This window comes from Vulpes lagopus, chromosome 23 (assembly GCF_018345385.1).
Source record: "Vulpes lagopus strain Blue_001 chromosome 23, ASM1834538v1, whole genome shotgun sequence".
Classification (NCBI taxonomy): domain Eukaryota; kingdom Metazoa; phylum Chordata; class Mammalia; order Carnivora; family Canidae; genus Vulpes; species Vulpes lagopus.
The window spans coordinates 23,554,716-23,581,005 of NC_054846.1; the positions used below are offsets into that span (position 1 = coordinate 23,554,716).

The following is a 26,290-nucleotide window of genomic DNA, read 5'->3' on the forward strand; positions in this document are numbered from 1 at the left end:
GGTGGCACCTGCAGTTGAGCCCAGCTTCCCATCCAGGCCATGCTGCCCGCTTACTAGCTGTGCCCTGGCAAGAGCCAGCCATCCTGGACCTGGAGTCCACCCAGCCCGGCTGCTCTTTGGCTCTGAGTGTGGTCCTGTTCCACCGGCTCTTTCTCCCCTCCCTGTGAGCTCACCCTAAGATCCCGTTCTCATGTAGCATCCTTTGACATCTCTTCCATTCTCCCCTGTGCCCCCAGGCCAGTTACTACAGCTTCTGTCTGTCTGTATAACTGTTCTTCGGTTGTAGTTTTTTAATCTGGATTGAGCACGCTGTATGGTTTACATGTGGTAGGCACTGGGCAAATGGATGAATTCTGATTGAGTTACCTGTTCCTTTAGTGATTCTTAATGACATTGAAATGAAATGAAAGTTATATGCTCTTAGTATTTGATGCAAGGAAAACATTTTTCTTTCTTTCCTTTTTTTTTTTTTCCTAGGTGGTTCTGGAATGGAGCCGGGATCAATACCATGTTTTGTTTGATTCCTACAGAGACAATATTGCTGGAAAGTCCTTCCAGAATCGGTAAGAAGAGATCAGTTTTGGAGAGTAGCTTATTTGGACTTAAGAGATGAGTCATGAGATTACTCTTACTTTAAATAGAACAGTTGAAGTTGAAGGGGTTTTTCCAGGTGTAGATACGGTTTAACTTACTCGAGACCATTCCTATCTGAAGGAACTTTGTGGTCCTTCCTCAGGTTTTATGATTGAAAAATCTGATTCCCTAAGAGTAATCCTGCCTTGCAGAGTTATGTGATCATCTTATCATCACCCCAGTTCTGTGAGGTAATTCCATCAGGTAATTCCATCCCTCTGTAGAATGAGGTGGTTACTCTGGCCAGTATTCTTCTTTTCCAAGCCTGGCCCATATTCTTCTGTGGACATCACTCTGTTAACCAGGGGGAGTCCCATGGAAGTCACCAGGACTGACCCCCCTCCTGCCCCGCAGACGCTACATCTCTGCTGTCCCGCTGTGAGGAGGAGCAAACAGCCTCACAGCTTGGATCTTTTCCTCTATAAGGCCAAACTTCCTGGTACAGCCACTCTTGGAGGCTACCGTCAACCATTGTTTTCCTTGGAATTTTTTTTCCGCCCTCATTAAGGTAGGCTTCAGAGTAGAATCAGCCTTTTCCCACATCCTCCTTTTCTTCCTGAAGCTATAATGAATTATACAGTCTGCTTTTAAATTTTGTCTATGAAATTATTACTTATTGTTTTATATCATAAAAGTAGTTTATGTCTGTGGTTGAAAAGCATCGGTGGCTCAGTCAATTAGACATCTCCTTCGGCTCAGGTCATGATCCCAGAGTCCTGGGATCAGCCCCATATCGGGCTTCCTCAGCAGGGAGTCTGCTTCTCCCTCTGCCCCTTCTCTTTTATTTATTTTTATTTTTTTTTTATTTTTATTTACTTATGATAGTCACAGAGAGAGAGAGAGGCAGAGACACAGGCAGAGGGAGAAGCAGGCTCCATGCACCAGGAGCCCGATGTGGGATTCGATCGCGGGTCTCCAGGATCGCGCCCTGGGCCAAAGGCAGGCGCCAAACCGCTGCGCCACCCAGGGATCCCTGCCCCTTCTCTTTGCTCGTGCTTGTGCACACTCACTCACTTGCTCTTCGCTCTCATAAATAAATAGATAAATAAATAAATAAGTAAATAAATAAATAAATACATAAATAAATAAATAAATAAATAAATAAAAACAGTTCAAATAGCATAGACAAAAAATTATGCCTCTCTGTTCCATTTTGGATTTTCCCTCATCCAGAGGAAGCATTATTAAATTTTTATTTTGGATTTTTCTGGTAATCATCATTCTAACTTTAAAAAATAGATGGAGTTCTCTCCTTTTTTTATTTATCCATTTTATGTAGTATTTACTTATTGACTCTTCCGTTGTCACAGTGCACAGCTAATCATTACAGGGCAAGGAACAGTAGGTGACCAGAACAAATGTAGGGCAGCTAACAAATGTAGTTACCCCCACAAAAGTCTATATGTCAGAGGCCATAACTAAAAACCTCCCTGGATCCTGACTGTCCATTTCCCCCTGAGGATAGTTCTCATAAATCTTTCCCTCTCTTCTCACTGAACCAGAAAACCTAATGGAACTATGAGTAACCACAGTTGGTATCAGTCGGCACACCTGGACAGTTTTCTCAGAACCTCTAGGCTGCATTACCAATCACTCTGGAGCCCTTGCTCTCTGCTTAAAAGCATTTCCTTATCCCTCTGTTCACTTTTTTATGAGTGCCCATGTGATTTCTATCAAATCAGTGGTTTTTAAATTACTGTACTCCTTGAATGTAAGCACTGTTAGAGTCATGAACGTCTCAGGGAGGGAGGGCTCAGGGATTCTTTGAATTGACATAAAGCTTTACTCTGCTTCGTGCTCTATGTGTGAATGACATCCCTGAATCTGCTCCCTTAACAAAAATAAGTCTTTGAGTCTTCCTCTGTTTTAGACACTGAGATATTACAGCGGTAAAGAATCACATAGTCTAGTAGGGAGAATAATAGCATGTAAGCAAATAATTTGTGAAGTAAGGAAACTCTAGGTTTTTTCTTAGGATCTCTCTCTCTTTTTTAAAGATTTTATTCACTTGGGGGGGGGGAAGAAAGAAAGAAAGAAAGAGAAAGAAAGAAAGAAAGAAAGAAAGAAAGAAAGAAAGAAAGAAAGCAAGCAGAAGGAGGCAGAGGGAGAGGAAGACCACACTGAGCAGGGAGCCCGACTTAGGGCTCAGTCCCAGGACCCAGAGATCATTATTTGAGCCAAAGGCAGATGCTTAACTATTTGAACCACCCAGGCACCCCTCTTAGGATTTCTTATAAACAGTTTTCAAAGCCCCTAGGGGTCTCTAAAATCAAAACTATTTCTTATAACAATACTAAGGTGTTATTTGCCTTTTTTACTCTGTTGATATTTGTACTGATGGTGTAAAAGCATTGATGGGTAAAACTGCCACACCTTAGCATGAGTCATTGTAGTCTTCACCACCCCATATTGCAGTGGTAAGATAAAAGCTAGTTTCACTTAAAAATGTTCATGATGAAGCAGTAAAAGTTAATAATTTGATTATATCTTGGCCCTTTGACCCCACATCTTTTTAATGTTCTGTGTGATGAAATGTACCTGACTGTTGGTGACTTGAGGAAAAGTGCCATGTGATTGTTAGAGCTGCAGCCTAGACTAGCCCTTCTGTTCTGTGGATCACTGTTGTCATAACTTGAAAGGACAGATGACAGTATTATTACTCAGACTTGGTCATTTGGCAGATGTTTCTTGACAGTGAACAAAGCAATTGTCTTTCTCTAAGATTTTATTTATTTACTTGACAGAGGGCACAAACTGAGTAGCAGAGGGAGAGGGAGAGGGAGAAGCAGCTGAGCAGAGAGCCCGACATGGGGCTCCATCCCAGGACCCTGGGATCATGACCTGAGCCGAAGGCAGACACTTAACCCACTGAGCCACCCAGGAACCCTGTATCTCTTGAAGGAAAAAAGAATAGTATTCGTTGCCAGTGATAAAATTTGAGCTTTCAGGTGAAAATAAGAACTTGGGAAAACTTGTTTCTGTCACTGTGAGCTTAACAGCTTCACAGTATAAGACTTCTCTGTTTAGATCTATGACATTGTCCAAAAATCAAATTTGCTGGTATTATATAAGAAAATGAAGGAAATAGGGCACCATTTGGCAGATCTGCCTTAACTCAATAAGCTATTATTTTCCAGACATTGTTATGGGATCATTGTTACAGACGTTACAGAATCTTGCATGGGGAAGAAAGCCATTCAAAGCACAAGAGGGACCAATGGATTTCAGTGGAAAAGCACAAAAAGTTCATTAATGTGGCTTCATATTCCACACTGCAACTAATTTTTAAGCAGCTACCATTTACTTTGGTGTAGGATCAGAGAGGAAAATCCACTACTACTGGCAAAGGCTATGAAAATACACCTCTCCTTTCCCACTCCATATCTGGGAGTTGTATGAGCCTGGGTTTTCTTCATATACCACCACCAGAACAACCTGTGGGAAAAGATTGAATGCACAAGTTCTGAAGTGCTTTGCTCTCTTCTACTAAGTCATTAAAGAGATTGATAGAAATGTAAAACAATGCTGCTCTTCTCACTAAATTTTGTTGTTTTGGAAAATATTGTTATTTTCACTTAAAAAGTTATGTTAACATGAAGAGTTTTTTGTTTTGAAATGAATATTTTTAAAGTGCTGGTTTTAATTTTAAATATGGCAAATGTGAATAGTTACAACCTATAAACAAAAGCTTTTTGGGGTCCTTAATAATTATTAAGTGTGAAGGGTCTAGAGAAAGTTGGTAAGAACCATTTCTTTAACATAGCAGTTCTTTGGGCACCTGGGCGGCTCAGGCAGTTAGGTATCTGTCTTGGACTCAGGTCATGATCTTAGAGCCCTGCAGCCGGTTCCCTGCTTCTCCCTCTGCCATTCCCCCTGCTTATGTGCATGCTCTGTCAAATGAATAAACTTTTTTTTTTTTTTAAAGAAGAAACCATAGCAATTCTCAAAACCTTAGTGTGCAGCAGAATCACATGGAAGGTTTGAAAAAAATGCATTTTCTCACCATGCCCAGAGTTTCTGAGTCTGAAGGTCTCAGAAGGGCTCAGAATTTTCATTTCTAACAAGTTCACTGGGGATACTGATGCTGCCAGTCTGGTGACTACACTTTGAGAACAATTCATTCTTGGATTCTTAATGAAATAGTTTTCCTACTTCATTTTCATTATAGCTGATTTTCCTAAGAAAACCTCAAAATGAATTGTCTTTTTTTTTTTCTTTTAAAGACTTTATTTATTCATGAGAGACACAGAGAGAATGGCAGAGACACAGGCAGAGGGAGAAGCAGGCTTCCTGCAGGGAGCCTGATGTGGGACTCCATCCCAGGACCCTGGTGTCATGGCCTGAGCCGAAGGCAGCCGCTCACCTGCTGAGCCACCCAGGTGCCCCTGGATGGTCTTTTTTTAAATCACATATTTATCAAGCACCAACACAACCTACTGTGCCTTATGCTGTGCTAAATGCTGATGGTGCATGCACATTTGCAGAAAAGCCTGCCCTAAAGGAACTTTAAAACTTTAGAAGAAAAAGTAGCTTTAGAAAATCCAGATATTGAGGTCAGCAGTTTTAATCAAACATTCTTGTTCTTTTTCTGAAAAATTTTGTGTATGTGTTAAATATTTTTCCCCCTAATTTTAGATTGCATTAAAATATAGTTTGATTTTTATATAAGGATATTTCAAACTTGCCTAATTTTGAAGATGACAAGTAAATGGATCGTATATAACATATCACATGTTCTGATATATTTTTAAATATCATAGTATTTATAGGAAGTTTTCATTATTTTGCTAGTTTCTCTCCAAGTCTTTTTAATGTTATTTGAAATGTTTAAAACAAAGTTTTGTTCTGTTTGTCATTAAGAAGTGAATATGTAAATTATTTATTGCTCTTAATTGTGAGGCATTAAGTCAGTCTGAGGACTAGTCCTTCATTTCTAAAATGTAGGTATTAGATTAAGGGTAAAATCTCTTCCAACTCTTTGATTTTAAGATACCATTTAAGTTTTCAGTGTTCTTACCTATTTTATGGAATGTAGAATCAAGGGACTACATTCATAGCATCCTTTATATGTGATAGTGCCTTGTATATTCACTTTAAACTGATTAAAATAAAAGCTATATGACTGTCACTGTGGCTTTGGTTCTGAGTCATAGATGACATTTAGTCTCTAAGATAAAGGCTTTCTTCTCATCTGGAAACTAAGATCTAGTGGTCTCGTGGTTAGAAAGACTCAAACTCGCTGTGGCCATGTCTAATAGTAGAAAAACAACTGACTCACTGACCTTGAGCAGATCATATGGTCTCCTTAGTTTGTTAGTTTAACACTGGAGAATTAAATTGATCATCTAATATAACCTTATTAGAATAGCCAGTACATAATAAACCCATTATATACTTAATGTTTTCCCCAATTGAACATGTATAGATATCTGCTGATTCTATTAAAAAATTCTAATAGCAGATAATTACTTGTATGAGATTGCTTTGGAAACGTGTCATTTTTTTTAACCTTAAAAAACTTGAAGCAGTTTTTTCAAATTAATTTTGGTCTGAGAAACTGGGAGTGAGATGACCTTGGACAATTTAGTTATAGGTAATGCAAGGCAAAGATTGATGTATATGTTGATGGAATGAACTTAAGAGTTAATTTAGCAAATAGGTATATGTTAAACCCCACTCATATAAGCCCTATTCCTAGGTGTCTTGTGATGACCAAGAGGAACTCATTGACCTCGTATAGACTTGGCATTTTAGTGGGGGGAGCTGTTTCTTTTCTTTCTTTTTTTTTTTTTAACTTAAGAATGTGAACAACTTAAATCATTAGTTCTCAATGTGAATTTCTGGGTTGGCAGCATTAACATTACCTGGAAACCTGTTAGAAATGCACATTCTGGGGCCCCACTCCAGACCTCATGAATCAGAAACTCTGGGGATGGAGCCCAGCAATCTGTTTTACAAGCCCTAACATGATTCTGATGCCTGTTTATGTTTGAGAACTATTGGTATAGTAAATGCATTTTAAAACCTAGCTGAGGAAGCTGTCACATGCTGTTACATTGAGGAGAGAGCCTGAAGATCTAGAAAAGAGAGGAAGTCACTAACGCAGCAGGGCACAGATTGTATGGCACCACATGGCCCTAGAGATGCTGCATCTAGTGGAAGACACACATGCATAAAAGCTAGCACAACACAGTGTGCTAGGATCCTTTGAGTACAGGGCACAGCGGAAGCTGCATCATAAGTGGTACCTTCTCTTTGGGGGAGGTGAGGGGAAAGGGCGACTAGGGAAGGAGGAAGTGGTTCAACAAAGCATGAAAGAAAGGATAGTTGGGCACAGGGAGAGACATGTTCAAAGGCACAAAAGCTTGCAAGTCTTCCCCTGTTGGGATAAGTGACTGGAGTGTCTAGAGCACAAGGTGCAGATTTTGACACGGTTTAGATGTTACTCTCAGACAGTGGTGACCGTTGTCAGGAGGGTTGGTAGATGTCCAGCTTTCCCAGGTGCCTGAATATGAGGTGATTGCTCATTTTTCACATGAAGCTCTGGGTCCCTGGTTCTCTTTGACCTTCATCTTCTCTTATGCTCTTCCCTTTTCTTCCCAGTCTCTGCCACCCTGGCCTCTAGCTCCTTGACCATGACAGTTATGTTCTGCTTCAGAGCATTTGCACTTGGTGGTCCCATTCTCTGACCCAGTCTTCCCCCAGTTACCCACATGGCTTGCTTCCTCCCTTCACATCTTTGCTGAAATGTGTGAGTCACGATGAACTCCTATATCATAGATCTGAAGCCGACCTGAAAGATGGGGGGGATTTTGGTCAAGCTGGTAAAAGAAAGGAGAAGAGAGCTTTCAGCAGGAGTGAAACCTGAACAAAACATGAACATGAGGCTTAGGCGAGATATGAACTAGAGGCCTGCCTGACTCCTTATTTTGAGGAACAGATAATAAGGAAAAAATCGGACAGTTTCAGGAAGGTGTGTGCTAGTGGCTCATACATATCATGGACTCATTCAACAAGTACTGAGCTCCTGTGTGCTGGGGACTTTTCTAATTGGTTGGGTACTTTAGGGAACAAAATAAGGAGGTTTCCTGCCTTCTTGGAGCTATGTTCTGGGGGAGGGACATGTACAATTAACAATATAGGTAACAAGTTAATTATTTAATATGGTAGAAATGAGGTAAGTGCTATGAAGACAAGGAAAAGCAGGGCAGGGTGAGGAGGGCTGGGAGGGGTTGGGCTTGGGGCAGAAGGGAATAAGGAAGGCTGCAGCATTAAGGAGGGCTGGATCTTCTTTCTGGACTTAGTTTTGGTAATTTTGTTTAGCTTCTCATTTCTTTTTTTTTTTTTTTTAAGATTTTATTTATTTATTCATGAGAGACAGAGAGAGGCAGAGACACAGGTAGAGGGAGAAGCAGGTTCCCTGCGGGGAGCCCAACATGGGACTCAATCCCAGGACGCCAGGATCACACCCTGAGCTGAAGGCAGACGCTCAACCACTGAGCCACCCAGGCGCCCCTAGCCTTTCATTTCTTTTCTAGGTTTGGCTGCATATGCCTTGCAGCACCCTGTTTGCTGAGTGCACGTGTACGAGTGTAAACTGAGCTTCCAAGACCTCCTGACAATCCTAAAAGCAGAACGATGGCAGCCTCTTTTCAGGGTGCTTGTGGGGAGGAAATGGTGCAGACCTGCATAAAGATCTGCGTGTATCTTGCAGAGAAAGTTCTCAACAAATAGTCTCCCAGTGCCAGTTAGAAAACATGCAATTCTCTGATATAGTTGGCTGGTTGGATTACCTTTTCATTGATTTTTTTTTCATAACCTTGGAGCTCGAACCCTGTTATACTCTTATTCCCAAATACTGGCAAAAAGCATGTAAGTAAGCTGGAGGACTTGTGATTTGCCTTAGGCTCTGTCTGCCCATGCCAATCGATGTGGTTTATACCTGGGTGAATGGCACAGATCTTGAACTACTGAAGGAACTACAGCAAGTAAGAGAACAGATGCAGGAGGAGCAGAAAGCAATGAGGTAAAACTGATGTTTAAAAAAAGAATATACACAGTTCTGTGAGTGCAAGTAACAGTGCATTTCAGATGGGTGGGGTGATGTTCACAGTGCTCTCCCAACAAAAATCTGCATCTCAAATTCGTGCTGTTAGAAGATGTTGTCAGTCATGTGTCTGACTCTTGTTTCTTGGTGCCCGAGGAGAATTCAGCCACTTTAGTGACACCCTGGCCTCCCTTGGTTAGATGGCCATTTATGACCATGCCCCTCTAGGGATGCCTTGCTCTTGAGATCCCTAAAGGCAAAGGGGCCTCCCAAGAGAGCCCTTGTCCCAGGTGTAATAGCTCCATGAAACAAGGTGTTTGTTATGCAACGTAGCCTCATGGTAAGGCCCATTATTCCCTTGAAAAATAAAGCAGGCCTACAGACTTGATTTTTTTCCCATTTGATAAAGACATTAGAAAATACAGTCCCTTTATCCTTTTCAATATCAAATCATATAATATAGAATTAGAATCATTGCTAATTTTTTTATATATGGAATTTTGATCATTTTATTTATTTTATCTGAGAAAGGTACAGTGCCCTTGAATGAAGAGCTGTTGGAGCTAGGGATCTGACTGATGTAACTTCCTCTCGGATTCCTTAGCAGTGTTTGTTGAGAATTTCTCCCTTCATTGCTTTGTAAATGTTATGGGTGCTCCCCGTTGCAGGTCACCAACCAAGTTATATAAGCAGCAAATTGTCTCTTTCTTTGTCTTAGAGAATATGATTCCTTCCCAGTGCATGAAAATGACTTTGGCGGCCTGGTACCATGTTTTCCTAGTAAAATGTAAAAGCTTATGTTTTAAGTCAATTTATTTTGGTCACTGTGGGAAGTATGTGATGATAATAACTGTTGAGCATATTTCATTGAAACTTTAAATTTATTATGCATCTTAAATGTAAGCATTATATTTCCTAACCTACTGGTTAGTTCCAGGGGAGTAACCAAGAAAATCAATGCTGCAGTTACTTGTTCACGTTTAGGGCTGGTGCTAGCCCATGCATATGTAATAAAATATATTTGCTTTTGTTAGGGAAATCCTTGGGAAGAACACAACGGAACCAACTAAGAAGAGGTAAGTGTTTTGAATCTCCTCTCAGGAATCAAAGTTTAAGTACTGAAGTAAAACTTCCAGGTTCTCACTTGGTTTGGTTGGATACACAGTATCTTGTATTTATTGTTCCTCTTCAGTCAGTACTTCATCAGCTAGTTGTTGAAGTGAGAACTCTTACTCAGGTTGTATCTAACAAAGCTTTACTGTTCCTGATGTGTTAGGCTTCTGGACAGTAAGGTTTTTCTTCCCTGTTGTTTTTATTAATCTGTCTTGGTATTTTGTTCTTTTGGTCCTCTTAATGTATGACTTACACCCAGTGTTTCCAATTCTTGAATTTATTTCCACCATTCAGTTGTGTGTTATTATATATTTCCTTATCTTTAGAAAGCTGTCATAGTTGTGTGTCTTGTATTTAAGGACTTGGGAAGGGGATTTAGCCCAGTGCCAAGAATCCGACGTACCTATTGCAATTTAAACCATAACTGACTCTGATAGGCCCTTCCAACAAGACTGCCTCACTGACTAGTGGAAGTCTCTGCTAACTGTACTCCCCCACTTAGCCATTAGACTTTACATAAAAGAGTTATTTTATATAAATGAACCTGAGGAATTTTGAGATCTGAAAGTGCCTTCTAGATCATTTCTTTATGTTATATATGTTTACTTATAAATATACTACTGTTAATACTGTTTTTATTTATTTTTAACTTTTATACTGTTATTCTTAAATAACATAAATAAAATTTTAAATTATTCAAAGTAGTGATGCCATGTTGCAGAAAGGTTGAGAGGACAGTGAAAAGAACAGGATTAAAAAAAAAAAAAAAAGAACAGGCTCATAAGGAGCGCCCGGGAGGCTCAGTTGGTTAAATGTCTGCCTTTAGCTCCCGTCATGATCCCTAGGTCCTGGGATGGAGCCCCACATTTGGTTCCCTCTCCCTCTACCTGCCATTCCCCCTGCTTGTGCTCTCTCTCTCTCTGCCAAATAAAATCTTTAAAAAAAAAAAAAAACAGAGTCACATAATTCTATGGCCTCATTCAACAGCTGTTATTTTATTATTCGCTTTTCATGCATGTATTTCTAGTTGTAATTTATAATCTATGTGCAATTTTATATCCCTTTAAGATTTTATATAATGTACACATCTCTGTTGATAAATTATCTTCATGCTTTTTCTCAGTTCTAATAGTTGTTATAATATTCCATAAAGTAACTGTACTGTAATTTACTAAATGTTGGGCACCTCTGTATTTTCACTGTTGTAAAAATTTTGTGATCTTATATTTGGATCTACCATATTTTCTGTGTGTGGGTTTGTTTTTCCTGTTTTGTTTCTCTTCTACTACTTGGACTAGATTCCTGGAAGTAAACTACTGAGGAAGAAGCATATGTATAAGTTTTTATGGGTCTGAATAAGGACACAACCACAGGCCCTAAAATTGCTTCTTCAGAGAAGAAATGAGGAACACTCATCTGCAGTGACACCAGCAGTGTTCGAGAGGAATAGGTGTACTGTGCTTACACTAACCTTGAGTCCATTTTTTGAGGGATACTAATTTAGTAAACAAAATGTGTTACCCCATTGTTTTCTTTTGCATCTCTTTTTTTTTCTTTTAGATTCTATTTATTTTTTATGACAGAGAATGAGCAGTGGGGAGGTTTAGAGAGAGACAGAAGCAGACTCCCTGCTGAGCAGGAAGACCTATGTGGGGCTCGATCCGGGACCTGGGGATCATGACCTGAGCCGAAGGCAGACGCTTAACCAACTGAGCCACCCAGGCGCCCCTTCTTTTGCATGTCTTTAAATATTAGTGAGGTTGGACAATATTATATATTGTTTAACTAGGCCTAGGTCCCACTTTGTGAATTCTCCAGCCGTGTTTTGTCCATTGTTTATGTAGGTAATATGTTTATTTTAGGTATTCCTTATGTTTAGATAGAAATACCTCATGCATTCATCTTAGAACCTTGTCACATTTGCTTTGGTTTACATCAGTGTTGTATCTATTTAATTGTGAATTGGTAAATTGTATCTGGTAGGATGATGCTCTGCTAAACAGAATTTACTCACTTCCTACTCTGCCTAATGATAGGCTTCACTGGAATTATGAAAAATCTTTAAAATGGTAGGAATGAAACACTTAATTTCTTGTGCATCTTTGAGTTAGTAAATTTTGGTGGAAATCATTAATACGAATTTGAAAGTGCTTTCTTAAGGACTCCACTTGTTTCGTAATTTTATATCATATTGGCTATCTTTTTACATTCTTGAGATAAGATTCTTTATTAAATATGATTTTTATTGGATATAGAAAACTATCTAAAAAATTTAGTAATACCAACAAGCTTTTCAATGTTGATTAATTTTTCAAGAACACTTGTGACCATGTTGGTGTCCCTTTCCAGTGAGAAGCAGTTGGAATGTTTGCTGACACACTGCATCAAGGTGCCAATGCTTGTCCTGGACCCAGCTCTGCCAGCCAACGTCACACTGAAGGACCTGCCCTCTCTTTATCCGTCTTTTCATTCTGCCAGTGACATATTCAACGTTGCAAAACCAAAAAACCCTTCCACTAATGTCTCAGTTGTTGTTTTCGACAGTGCTAAGAATGGTAAGATCGCCTGTGGGTATTTTAAAATCATGTCATCATTGGTTGTTTGAATAACCAAATTCTGAATGGAGCAGACATGATTCAGTTTTAAACAAGTACCTGATAAATTAAAAAATTAAAAAGAGAAGCAAAAGAGCTGCCACTGTATTTCAGCCCTAACTTCAGAAAGGAGTTGCATATGTCATACTCTTACATACTATACTCGCCTTTCTGTGCTATGGCCAGGACCTTGAATTTGGTATGTCCATTTACCTTATTCTCTTGGCTCTGAGTTATTGTAGAGACTTATATTAGTATTATTATTTTTTACCATATAACTCTTCAGCAAGGTTGTTTTCTATAATTTGAACAGAACATACCTGGAACATTCTTACTTTACATTCTGAAACATCTGATTTTACAGTTTATTTGGTCAGATAATAGAACTGAAACTGTAGTTTCTGGCATAGAACAAACTTGCATGTAGAAATCCCATCTCCCACTTGGCCCCTGCGCTGTTGAACCTATGGCCTGTGTCTCTTCTGGCCTTTGTCTCTCATGCTTCCTCTGCCCTGAGCCTCTGTCCTTAGAGGCTGTGTGTGTTTCACTTGTGTAAAATGAAAACTGTCATGTTTCCTTTACAACATTGAGTCCTGTTCTGAAGTTCCCATTTTTTCAGTGCCATCCTTCCCAGCTTAAATCTTTGGAAGTATCTTGGATGTGTTCTTACTTTTTACCTTCATCACTAATAGATTAACCTCATTCTATTACATGCTTTTGTTTTTTGCACACAAATCTCTCTCCTTGCTCATCTCACTTCGTCTGCACCAGACTGAATTCGTTCACACAGGCTCCAGTAATCACCACCTAGCTGCTCTGTCTGCCTGTGAAGTTCCTCTCCAGTCTGTCTGGCACATGATCTAAATAAATCCGAAAGCTTTGGTTTTGTTGGTTCACTTCCCTTTTGAAGACAGCAATACAGTAGTGTGTATTTGTTTTCCCCATGGATAGAAATTGCTCTTTCTGGTGTTCAGGACGCAGTCTTGCTATTGCCGTTTGTTCCCCACATCTCTGTCCTCCAGGATCTCCTTGAGGCTGCCAGTGTCTTCACACATGTGGTGCTACCCACTTGGTCCTCTTCCTCTCTCAGCCCACAGCCTGTTCATTCTGGCCCCACCTCAAATTCTGTCTCCATGAAGATCCTGATGGTACATTCACAGTGATTCTAATTATCTGTACTTTTCTGTATCCCTATAGTATTTGTAACCTGACTCACAACTTAGTTTTGTTCTGTTTTGTTTTGTTTTTGTCTATAATTTTTAGAGTGGGGGAGGGGCAGAGAGCGAATCTCAAGCAGACTCCCTGCTGAATGTGGAGCCTGATGCACAGCTTGATCTCACAATCCTGAGATCATGACCTCAGCCAAAACAAAGAGTCAGATGCTTAACTGATTGTGCCACTCAGGTGCCCCCCAACTTAGTTTTTGATTATGCAGGAGTTTATGGTGTTATCATCTTTTTTTTTTTTTTTTTAAAGTGGCTGGTTTAGTCTGCAACTCAAATGATTGTTGTAAGTGCTTTTTCTCTAGATAACCATTTTCTTCAGTGTATCAGATAGCTTCAGGCTTTGATGCTTTTTTTTTTTATATATATTTTTTAATTTTTATTCATTTATGATAGTCACACACACAGAGAGAGAGAGAGGCAGAGACACAGGCAGAGGGAGAAGCAGGCTCCATGCACCGGGAGCCCAACGTGGGACTCGATCCCGGGTCTCCAGGATCGCGCCCTGGGCCAAAGGCAGGCGCCAAACCGCTGCGCCACCCAGGGATCCCGCATCTATTTTTTTTTTAAAGATTCTATTCATTTGAGAGAGAGGGAGGGTGCATGTCCACCATTGTGGGGTGGGGCAGAGGGAGAAGGAGAAGCAGGCTCCCTGCTGAGCAGGGAGCCCGATGTGGGGCTCCATTCCAGGACCCCGAGATCATGACCTGAGCTGAAGTCAGATGCCCAGTGACTGAGCCACCCAGGCGCCCCCTCATCTAATTTCTTAATCAAGCAGAGACCTTTATCCCTCATGAATGTGTGTTCTGAATAATGTCTAACTAACATCGTGCTATCTTCTTGGTTCTTAATAGGTTTGTAATTTAAAAGAAAATTGTAATCTTTCTAAGTATAGATACTTCCCCCTTTATACTATAGATTTGTTTCTGAATTATTTTGTGTAACGTTTTTTGTATTTAAGTTAAAATTTATATAGGGATAGTGAAGGGATAACCCTTGACAAGTTATAACAGATTACCTTGGTTTCTTGTTTGGCTAAATCTAGCTTCATTTTTTAAATTAGTTAAGGTGCTCTGATAATGCTTTACGTGAAGAGAAAAAGGAATGACATTATGTTAAGAATTATCACTCGATTACAACATCTATGGAGAGAATCTTAGATTTTTCCTCTGCTGATTTTATAACATAGTAAAGACTTAAGAGGCTGTCAGTTTTGATATAAATAATAATCTGTATTAAACTATAGTCTTCGAAACATTGTTTTTGAATTCTCACTTGGGTTTCTGTGTACCTGCCCTACTTACCCATTTATGTAGTAAAGGTTTGTTGAGCCTCTGCTCTGTGTTGGTTGTTATTTCAGGTAACAGGAAAGCAAAGCAGAGAACAACAAAAATGACACATTCCTGCCTTCACAGAGCTTACATTTCTAGTGGGCCACAGATTCCCTTCATCCTCCTCAGTCATCTAGATTAGGGATTGCCAAATTCTTTCTTAAAGGACCAGATAATAAATATTTTAGGCTTTGTGGGTCAGGAGGCCACATGGAGGATATTATGTAGGTATTTTATATAACTATTTAACATTAGCTGTTTTAATATGTCAAACTGTTCTTAGTATAGTATATACTTAGTATAGTATATATAGTATATATAGTATATATGTTCTTAGTATAGTATAGCTTGAGGCCATACTATACCTGGCCGTGGCTAACTTTTGGCCATGGAATGCCAGCCCCTGATCTTGATGAAACATTGGTATCTACATTCGATACTCCATTTCTCTCATTTAACCTCTTTCCAGTTAATCATCAAGGTCTGTTGATTTTTTTTTCTCCTCTGAAATGTGTCATTTCTGCCCCTTCGATGACTCTGCCACTGTTCATAGTGAGGCTCTATCACGTGGACTGTGCTTCACAGTCACACCGTCCAGCCCTGCAGCCTGGGCCTGGATTTCCTCAGCAAAGTGGAAACTGACCTTCACAAGGAATTATAAAGTGCTTCCCTACAGCTTTCTGACACTGGTTAAATTTGTACCCGTTGGGATCTTCCAGAACGAATATAATTTCTTTCCCATGTGACATTTCTTCTCACTCCTGTTCTTTTAGCCTTCTCTTGGGGTCTCTCTGTCCTAGTTTGTTTTTCTCACAATGAGCTTTGGTTTCCATTGCTTTTATTTATTATTTATCTTTGAATATTTATTTGAGGGAGAGTGTGCACACACATGTGCACATGGCAGGGGGGCAGAGGGAGAGAGAGAGAGAGTCTAAAACAGACCCTATACCCAGCACGGAGCCTGATGTGGGGCTCCATGTCACCACCCCAAAATCACAACCTGATCTGAAACCAGCAATCAAACACTTTTAACCAATGGCACCACCGAGGCACCTGTAGTTTCTGTTAAAGTGTCAGCTAGACGACAGCATTGTTCTCAGGTGGTTTGTCTTCCAAGAGAGCGGGACTGTCCCTAAAGTGTTATGGAGTGTGTACCCTGTGCCAGGTAGTGATCCCAGTGCTGAGGAAGCAGCGATGTGGACATGGACTGAGTCTCTGCCCCCATTGAGTTCACGCCTTGGCAGAGGGAGACAAGAACTACAGCATACAAGTACAGTATATAGTTTGTGGAACACAAGTAGTGTAGAGAAGGGAAGGGAGTTGAAGAAGGAAAGTGGGGTTATAGGGGCAGACTCACCAAGAAAGTGACTTGGGAGTGAAAACTCAAGGAAGGTGAGCAGGCCAGCAACATGGACATACAGAGAAGGAGCAGACCGGCCAGTGCAAAATCCCTGAGGCAAGAATGTGTCTGGCCTGTTTGAAAAAGAGTCTACACATGCTTCAAGCATCCCTCCATCCAAAACTTAGTTCTTCCAAAACCCTGATAGATTGTTGAACAAGACAATCTACAGCAGATCCCTAAACCCTCCTGGTATGTTGACAGCAGCTTTATGATTTTGTTCTTCTGTCAGAATTGGTTACAATCCGCCAATGTGGAGACCTCAACCACGTCTGTTTTATCCATGAGGATGACAGGAGATGTCAGTGGTCAGCTTGCTGAGATGATGTGCAGATAGATACATACACCACATCTATTGGGATTCTATGCTAGTGGACCCGATCTCTACTTCAGTGCTGTAAAATTTAGCATTTAATCGTATACTGGTGTTACATCATCTCCCTTTTGCTGGATGGGGGGTTAATTTTGTCTCCCCCAACTACTTGCTTTTGAGACCAGGTATTGAACTGCTACAACAGCTCTCAGAATGCTTTGGAGTGTCCTGACAGATGTCATATACTTAAGTATTCATTAAAAAGATGCTTGCTTATTGTATTCTTTATTGTAGTTGAAGATGCCCAGAGTGGAATGTTGAAAGGAAACAGCAAACAGACAGTTTGGAGGGGCTACTTGGTATGTTATTTTAAATTAATTGTATTTATGCAATAGATTAGGATAAAAGTATATAAGTAATAAAGCTGTTTTACCTTGAGAGGCTTTTTAAATGTGCACTTTCTTCTAAGCCAAGCTTACAAGAATTAATGATTTAAGTAATTTTAACATTCTAAGTTTTTTACAATGCAGAGAGTGAGTTGTAGTTTCATCTCTCATTTCAGACCACAGATAAAGAAGTTCCTGGGTTAGTGCTGATGCAGGATTTGGCTTTCCTAAGTGGATTTCCACTGTCATTCAAGGAAACAAATCAACTAAAAACAAAATTGCCAGAAAATCTTTCTTCTAAAATAAAACTGGTAAGAGCACAGGACACAGCAATGAGGATGGCACACATCATTGAATGCATGACCCTTCTCTGTGGTCCATTTCGCTGTAGCATATAGGACAGTCATGAGCAAAGACGATCCGTGTTCTGCCCCAGTGTTATCATGAAGATGGTCAAGATGGCCCTTGATAGAACATCCTTACCCTTTTTATTATTTGGGCAAAAATTTCAGAGCCTTATTTGGTTTGCCGGTTTCCCAGACAGACACATGATTTCATTTAGTTAATAAATGAGCTCCTACTATGTGTCAGGGGCTGTCGCACCTGCTGAGAAGATAGCAGTGGACCGAACAGACAAAAGCCCTGATGGCATGTAGGGTGGAAGGAGATGGAAGCACACAAAGAGGGAGGGAGTGGTCCTACATACAGTAAAGATACAGGCTGCAACCTGGGTGTTTGTTAGGAGCCTCCCCCACAAAGGAGTATGCTTCAGATATCTGCAATGTTTAATAATGTGAATCCTTTACTCATAAATAGGGATTCCTACCTATTAACTCCTCACATTTTGTTGCCATTTGTTAGAGTTGACTCTGGAGGCTGCCCTGACACATGTCTTTTCCTTAACATTTACTGTCTTCAGGCCCTTTGGCCTATTGTGTGGGTGGAAGTTCTTCTCTTTGACTTTTTGTCAAGACGCCCATGGTTCTGTCAGAAACATTCCAAGTTGTAAAACGTGAATGCTTTTCTCTTAGAACAAAAAGGGATAAAATCCTGGGCTCAGAATTTTTTAGGGTCTGGTTTTCTTGATTTTACAAGGAAATGTCCTTTAAATTCTGCCACAGTGTTCAGGTTCCTGTTGGTGTCATGTAACAATATGGAGGTGGAAGGATGGGGAACGGAGGTGGGGTGCTGTTGGCGGACAGCAGTGCTTGGCCAGTTCTTACTTAGTTCCTGTCTTGACCATGTTTTTATACCCTGCCTTCCCCCCAAAGTCCCCTTTATCTTGTTTTCTTTCCATCAATGTTTCACTGTTTTAAGCTTCACTCTGTGACCTTTTGTGATGGTAATATGAGTGACATTTATATTCTTTCTTTTTTTCCATATTTTTCCAAGTTCTTTTTATGGTACTTGGAAATTTGATTGTGTACAGCTAGATTGTGGTTGAATTATTTATATTTAGTTATTTAATAGATATTCTTCCTTCCTCTAAGGAAGAGGAATTTGAAAAAATGCGACATATAACTCTAAATTTAAGTTTATAACATGTAACTTTAAACACATTAATGGCTAGTAATATGACTGCCATCGCAGCAGTATTTATCATGTCACACAATTACAGCACAGTAGTATCTATACTCGTTATATGGTGTATTCCATCTCTGTGGCTTACATGCTACTCATTGCAAAGTCTGTGTTTTTAAAACATCAGTCTTATTCTCCAATCCCCATCCCCTGGTAAATACCATTTTACTTTATGGTTTTTATAAGTTTGACCTTTCTGGATTCCACACGTAAGTGATAAACAGTATTTATCTTTCTCTGTCTGACTTAGCTCACTTAGCATGATATGCTAAGCGGAAGATCCATTTGTGTTGTAGCAAATGATAGGATATCCTCCTTTCTCACGGCTGAATAATATTCCGTTGCATACATATACTACATCTTTTTTGTCTGTTCACCCGTTGTTGGGCATTTAGGTTGTTTCCATGTCTTGGCTGTCATGAATGATGCTGCAGTAAACATGGGAGTGCAGCCATTACTTTGAAATCCTATTTTTATTTCCTTTCGGTATATACTCAGAAGTGGAATTGCTGGATCGTATAGTAGATTTACTTTTAATTTTTTGAGGACCCTCCATATTGTTGTCCATAGTGGCCAGACCAGTTTGCATCCCCACCAGCTTGTACAAGAGTTCCATTTTCTCCACAGCCATTGGTTATTTAGCTTCTTACTTCGAAACTATTGGCTTTGGAATCACAGGCCTGTGTATCCATACCTCGTTGGCTAAAACTGCTCATGCAGAAAGAATAACATTCTTGGATCTGTTCCAACTATAATGTGTTTTTAGAGGACACATCTCCATTCTCCAGTCAGGTTTGACGGCTCTCTGCTTGCTGTGGCTGCTTACCAGTGCCAACTGCTTTTGGTGCATCCACCAGTGCATGGGTGTGTGCTGCCGAAGAATGCCAGTCCACACAGTGGTTGACCCTCCAGCAAACTGTTTCTGGGTGGTGTGGAGTGTGTGGGGGGTGGGTAGGTCAAGGTCGGGGGGTAGTAACTTGATTCGGACAGGGAGCACCAGCAGGCTGTGCTCACAACAACACCTGTCTTGTTCCTTCACTGGGCTGCAGGTTTATTTGGATCCCCAGACTTAACTTTTGTGGAGGCCCGCACCTCCCTAGAGGGTCAAGCTAATTCCTGTAACGTTCATGGCAGGTCATTTTCATGATGCCAACACCTGCATCAACTTCGGGGATTAGAACTGGTGGTTTTTGGAGGCTAGAGAGAAAATGAGAAGTGGAAGGACAGAAGGAGTGTGTCAGCACATGAGGCTAATTCAAGTGATCATCTGTCTGTGGGTTCCTCTTCTGGTTTTATTATGACTACCCTGAGAATGAAGTTCCCGCCACTGGATTCCCAGCCTATTCAGAGTGTGAGCTCCTAGATGTCTGCTGCTCTATACCAGCGACTGTGTGAAGGATCACTGAGTGAATAAAGCATTGAGATAATTAGGGGGCATGATCACTTCCACATAAGTGTTGTAAGAACACCGGGGCCTTGGTGTCCTGGTGCAAGAAAGGCTTTGCAGAACAGAAGGCGTTTTCACAGGGCCCCAAACATGGCAGCTGTTCTCCCAGCACAGAAGAAGGTGGGAAAGACCATTCCAACAAGAGGGAGCAGCCTGAGCAAAGGGCTTCCAGAAACTCAGGCAGCTGTTCCTGGAGGACAGCAGCGAGGCAGAGATTTTGCTGATGCTGAGATCGGGAAAAGAGATTGAGGCCAGATTGAGAAAAGACCTTCTGTGGGGGAGCCTGGAGGCAGGGGGCATCCTGGGTGGGAGCACTTAACCCATATCTAGGGAACATAGTGGGTAGAGAGAAAGCAGGATGAGGCTGGGCAGAAAGCCAGTTCAGCCACTGCGGCCATAGCCCAGCAAGGTGTACAGGTTCGGCAGGTACCTTGGCAGTGGTGCTAGCAATGAGAATAGGTTCCAGGAACATCTGTGAGAAGTCCTCAGCATGACCCGTGACTTACTGGCTGTTGGTGGGATGGAAGGAGGAATGCAAGGGGAAGTTGGTGTTACTAGTGAAGGTGGAAGTGATGGCCTTCACCACATTCAGAGCCTCAGTGGGAGAAGCAGGGTTTTGGGGAAGGAAGCCCAGAGATCAGTTCGGGTATTATGTTAGAGGTGCTTTGGTGCACATGGAAAGGAAGGTCCGTTGGACGCTGGACTTCAGGACCTGAACAGGCAGGACTGTTTTGCCCTCTCCCCCCACCCTCCCCACCCCACCCTGCCGCAGGGTCCTCCAAGAGGCCTTGCCCTTGGCCTGTGGCTCCAAGGCACTTGGTGCTCAGTTCTGTCCTGGATGCCCTGCCCAGCGCAGGCAGCCCAGCACAGACGCTGCCGTGTACCTCTGGTGATTACCCTGGGGCCTGGCACTGTAACTCAACAGCCACCATGTCTGTGTCCTGGAACATGAAGGTGGATGTCTGCGCACTGTGATTATTTTAGGAAGTCATTTTGGGTTTTAGTACTAAGATCATAAATATACTAAACTTTGCATTTATCATTCTGTTTAGGGCAAAACCAGAATCCCCTCAGTGCCCAGGAGGGGAAGTAGGGGTTAAAAATAGTTTCATTTGCAAAATAATAGATTTGAATTCATAAAAACATTTCTGTGGACTATAGTCTTACAAATCAAAGTCTTCTATTGAAAGCTTTCTGGTTTGAGCTGATTAATAACCATTTCATTTATCTGTAGAATTTTTGATTGTGATGGACACAGAATTCACCTTTTGGGAAATTATATGATGTACTTATTGGTCTTTATTTACAGCTCACTCGAAATCATTCTGTATTTTCAGACATTTTCATTTGTTTTTTGATTTTTGTTTTTGCTCACTTCTTCTTTAACTATATGTTAGAGCACATGGAAAAATCTCCCCAAAGCTCTCAAGCCCATTCTCACATTTGGTTTAATTGAATACTACGGGTTGCTGTGTATGTGCAAGAGCAGAGCAGTAGCTTGTCCTCCAGCTACACAGAATCACATTTGGAGGCAGTATTGTGCACATGTGAAGCATTCAGGTGGCGGCATAAGCTCATATAAGGTGAGCTATCAGGGGGAGTCATATAGCCTTCCAGGTGGAGATCCTGAGGCAGGAAGGTCTGTGGATCCAAGACATGGGGACATCTTCAGAGAGAGAAAGAGGCTGATCAGGTCGTCTGTTATGGCAGGAAGGATAGCACTGGGGGATGGGAGCACCTTCCTGTCCTGCCTGAACGTGGTGGCCTGAGACCTCTGTTGAGGGCACGTTCATGGTAACAGTAAATTATCATAATAACTGTTTTCGTGTGCCCTTTCGCGATTCCCCTGAAACCATCTCAAGCACCTGCTCTTTTAAAGTATGGTACCCTTTGTGTTGGTTTTACTCCTACAATAGACACTTCAGTAGATTAAACTGATGTAAGTTTTAGAAAACTCTTGAGTTACTAAATTACTGGAATGAGTCTGTCTTCGGTTGTGTTCATTGGCAGGTGTTTTCCCTCACCCTGTGCTACCACGTATGGCTATCCCAGTCCGTCACCCTAGATGATGCTCTAGTAACAAACACCCGAAATCTCTGACCGAAAAAGAGCAAACCTTTATTTCTCAGTCATGGTGCAGGTCTGCTGTAGGCCTGCAGCGGGTGGGTGTATGAGTTGCTCTCTCTTTGAGAAACTTATAATTTAAAGAATCCAGGGAGGCTTATAATTCCATGTAGGAAGCTACATATGGAAGCAGTTGCTGGCAGCTGCCCAAGTAAGAGCTCCTGCCCTGGGTGCTTAGTACCCACCTTCTCCTTCCCACCGTCTCTAGGCACCAGAAACTGTGGTGTGCAGGGTGAGGGTGCCACCTGGTGGCTAGCAGGACATACGTGCCCCCCACCCCCCCTCGTGTCACCACGCACAACTTGGTGGATGATGGTGGCAGGAAAGCTTCTCCAACATATAAATATTCCCTTAAGCTCTTGACTTTTCAGTTCTCGAGTCAGGAAAATGTCTATTAAATTTCAAAAGTTTTGCAGATGAAAAGCAATTTGGGTAGAAGAGATTAAGATATAAAGGTATTTGCCCCATAAAATTTAAGTTAAATTAGGGTATCCAAATACTGTATTTATAAACATTTAGTGATTTTTAGATTTCAGGGAGCCTTTGGGGGTGCTGTGGGGGCCACTAAGGGAGGGAGGGAGCAGGGGAGGCCAGGGCAGGCAGCCTGACTAGCCAGAGGAAAGCGTGTCTGCCCTGCCTCCCCACCTGCCTCCCTAGTTCCGAAGCAGGGTGGCGACAGCAGTGAGAGGTGACCCTCAATGGGTACTTGGTATATGCCAGGTACTGTCAGGGGGAGAGGGTAATGATGCAGGAAGACAATCCACACCTGAGCACCCCACACGCCCACATGCACTTTGTGGTAAGAAGGGGACAGACATAAATGCAATTCTGACTTGAATCTCTCATCTTGGGCATAAACACAGGAAACTCCGAAAGATGAGCTAAATATAGTCCTGTAGCATATGAGAGCTCAGAATGAGCCCATAATAATTTGTATTTGCTCTGTCTTATAAATTAAGAAACTGGCCTTGTTAGGAGAGTCAGTTCAGCCAAAGGGTTTCATTGTCCTAGATGAGTAATTTTCAATCATCTCTCCCACCTTTTTAAGCGCTGAAAGCCTCTTTTCATAGGAAATTGAATGATACAGAGTTAGAACACGAACCAGATCAAGGGCAGTGTAGACTCTGCTGATTGTGGAAGCATGGTGATGTTTGTGCTCATCTGAGACTGATGATTTCTTTGAAGGCTTTGCCTCAAAAGGTGCTTTTCCTGTGGAAGTCCTTGAGGCAGCCCTGTCCAAAAATGTTCCTCTTAGTCAGGCGGGGGAAGGGGGGGTGTTGGGGTAGGAGTGGTGGTGGTGGGGCACAAAAGTTCTTTGGAGTCCCTGCGAGCAGGCTTGCTGCCTACCAATCCCAGCAAAGTTACACTGCAGGGTTTCCCCATGAGCAGACTGGTGATATTCTAGAACAAAGGTCACAGTTGCTGACCACTTGTGTTTTGTTTGAAAGCAGGACAACTGAAAACACCTGAGCCAGCACTGAAAATGGGGAGACTTCACAGAATATTTGGGGATCTGGCTGCACCTGTTGGTACTTGTGAGTAACAGCTGCAGCTTTTGGATGGGGCTGGAGATGACCTATCTGCCACAACTCCACGACCCCCTGGTCTCTAACATTCATCTGGGAAAATGTCTGGCCTGTCAGGTCTTCTTTTGGTGATTGTAGGCTTGCTAGTTCATAGCCTATAGACTATACACTATATACATTCAGAGATGAAAGGTCACACTGGGAACTTAGAGGTGTCTCCTCTTTGAGGCTCCATCTTTCAACACATAACCCTTGTGTTATTTACAGTTACAGCTGTACTCAGAGGCCAGTGTAGCCCTTCTAAAACTGAATAACCCCAAAGAGTTCCAAGAACTGAATAAGCAGACTAAGAAGAACATGACCATCGATGGAAAAGAACTGACTCTAAGTCCTGCATATTTATTATGGGACCTGAGTGCCATCAGTCAGGTAAGGGTGCATTCTTTCTTTCTTTTTTTTTTTTTTTAAGATTTATTTATTTATTTATCAGAGAGAGAGAGAGAGAGAGAGAGAGAGAGAGAGGCAGAGACACAGGAGGAGGGAGAAGCAGGCTTCATGCAGGAAGCCCAATGTGGGACTCGATCCTGGGACTCCAGGATCACGCCCTGGGCCAAAGGCTAAACCACTGAGCCACCCAGGGATCCCCGGGTGCATTCTTTCTAAGCCTGGATTGGGGGTCTACGTTGTTGAAGATTTATAAGTCATTACATTAGGAGGAGGAAGAGAACTTAGAGAGAGCGGAGTTGACTGGAACTTTTCTAATTTTCCAGTCATTGCCATTGATTAACATTAACTGACATGACCTAGAATCAGATCCAAGAACCTTCTCTTTAAAAAGGCACAACAGAAATGTTGGGTGTTTATGTCATTTTAAAGATACCGAGTATTGAATTTTTTGTAATGTTTGGATGTAGGACTTGGTCTTCAGAAGTTGGCCAGAGCACCCTGAGAGCAGATCGTGTGGGTGGGGGACAGCCAGGAGGAAGGAAGGGCATGATTTACTTGGTGTGTGTTTTACATCCTCATGTGTGTAATGTTCCTCTCAGTCTAAGCAGGACGAAGATGTTTCTGCCAGCCGCTTTGAAGATAACGAAGAACTGAGATATTCACTGCGATCCATTGAGAGGCATGCTCCCTGGGTTCGGAATATTTTCATTGTCACCAACGGGCAGATTCCATCTTGGCTGAACCTTGATAATCCCCGCGTGACGATAGTCACACACCAGGTCCATGACTTTCCATGTATCACAGGGCTTGGTTTCCTTGTATGTCCTTCACCCACCCCTCACTTCATTCCCGTCTTCCTCACCCTCCCCACCTCCATCCCCTTCAATTCTTCTACCCTTCTCCATTCCTTCCTTCCAAAAACCAAAACCAAAATGAAATAATTCTCATGCACTTTGTTTCTCTCTTGCCTTTGTTGTTGTTTAAAAGGATGTTTTTCGAAATTTGAGCCACTTGCCTACCTTTAGCTCACCTGCCATTGAAAGTCATATTCATCGCATTGAAGGGCTGTCCCAGAAGTTTATTTATCTGAATGATGATGTCATGTTTGGGAAGGACGTGTGGCCAGATGATTTTTATAGTCACTCCAAAGGTCAGAAGGTGAGTGCCTAAGAAGAAAGGATGCCTAGCTTCAAAGTCACTTAGAAATTATAAACAGCAGATCAGGAAATCAGTATGCATACTAACATACATAGTTTTGGTCAAATAAGTTATTTGGTCAAATAATAATTTTTGAGTGCTAAGCTCAGGAGTGTTAACAATGTGGGAGAAAAAAACTCCCTGATAGTTCTTTGCTTCCCTATAGTGTCAGACACCCAGAACCCAGCTTCTAAATTTTCTACTTCACCATGAAATACAAAATCATGGTTAGAACATTTGGCAAAATTGCCAATATAGACAGAAAAAAAAAAGTTAGCTCAACTGACCTCTTGCTCTGAAACCAATAATACATTTTTTTTCCAATAATACATTTTATGTTAATAACTGAATTTAAGTAAAATTTAAACAAAAACAAAAAAACAGAGTTAGGTCAATTTTCTGCTTACAGACATGGATGAAATTTTGCCTCAGGCAGCGATTTCACTCTGGCTTTGGGAGGCATGACGGAGAGCGGTTATGAGCACAGACGAGGAGCCAGCAGTTGAGGATCATCCTGGGCAGTGACTTGATGTGCGTTTCCTGTCTGCTTAGCGGGGAAACTAGAACATCCCTGTGGCTGTTGGGAGGAGTCGGGGAAGGGCTGGAGACTTACACCAGAAACTTTTATGTTACACACCTGTGTACCTGGAAATGCTAATTGCACAGAGCTGCTTTCCCGTTGCCATTCCTGCTGCCCCAGTGTGCCCATTCTCTCTTTTCCGTGTTTGTTCGCCTCTTCTGTGTCTGAAGGGCTACCACGTGGAGCTGTGTCCTGGCAGGGCAGACGCACAAAATCAGTGACCAGGGATGGTGACGTTGTGCTGGCAGATGTGCCCTGGGAGGGAAGGCCTGGTGGCCCAGGAGGGTGAAATCAGATAGGGCTAGAGAGGTTTCCTATGAACTGAAGTGAACTCTGAAGAACAGGTAAG

At 41.7% G+C, this 26,290-nt stretch overlaps 1 protein-coding gene across 3 annotated transcripts in view; it reads left to right on the forward strand.

The window, feature by feature from the left end:
• Positions 1-26,290, forward strand: part of GNPTAB (N-acetylglucosamine-1-phosphate transferase subunits alpha and beta) — a 66,277-nt gene that overhangs the window by 21,034 nt on the left and 18,953 nt on the right. For 2 of the 3 annotated variants that reach the window (XM_041738351.1, XM_041738350.1), the window contains exons 2-10: positions 478-563; positions 8,540-8,659; positions 9,715-9,756; positions 12,143-12,348; positions 16,948-17,012; positions 17,216-17,350; positions 23,985-24,146; positions 24,764-24,943; positions 25,152-25,322. In XM_041738351.1, the coding sequence (XP_041594285.1) occupies positions 478-563; positions 8,540-8,659; positions 9,715-9,756; positions 12,143-12,348; positions 16,948-17,012; positions 17,216-17,350; positions 23,985-24,146; positions 24,764-24,943; positions 25,152-25,322 (1,167 nt within the window). The remainder of the gene's footprint in view (positions 1-477; positions 564-8,539; positions 8,660-9,714; positions 9,757-12,142; positions 12,349-16,947; positions 17,013-17,215; positions 17,351-23,984; positions 24,147-24,763; positions 24,944-25,151; positions 25,323-26,290) is intronic. The other variant, XM_041738352.1, reaches the window with a different exon arrangement.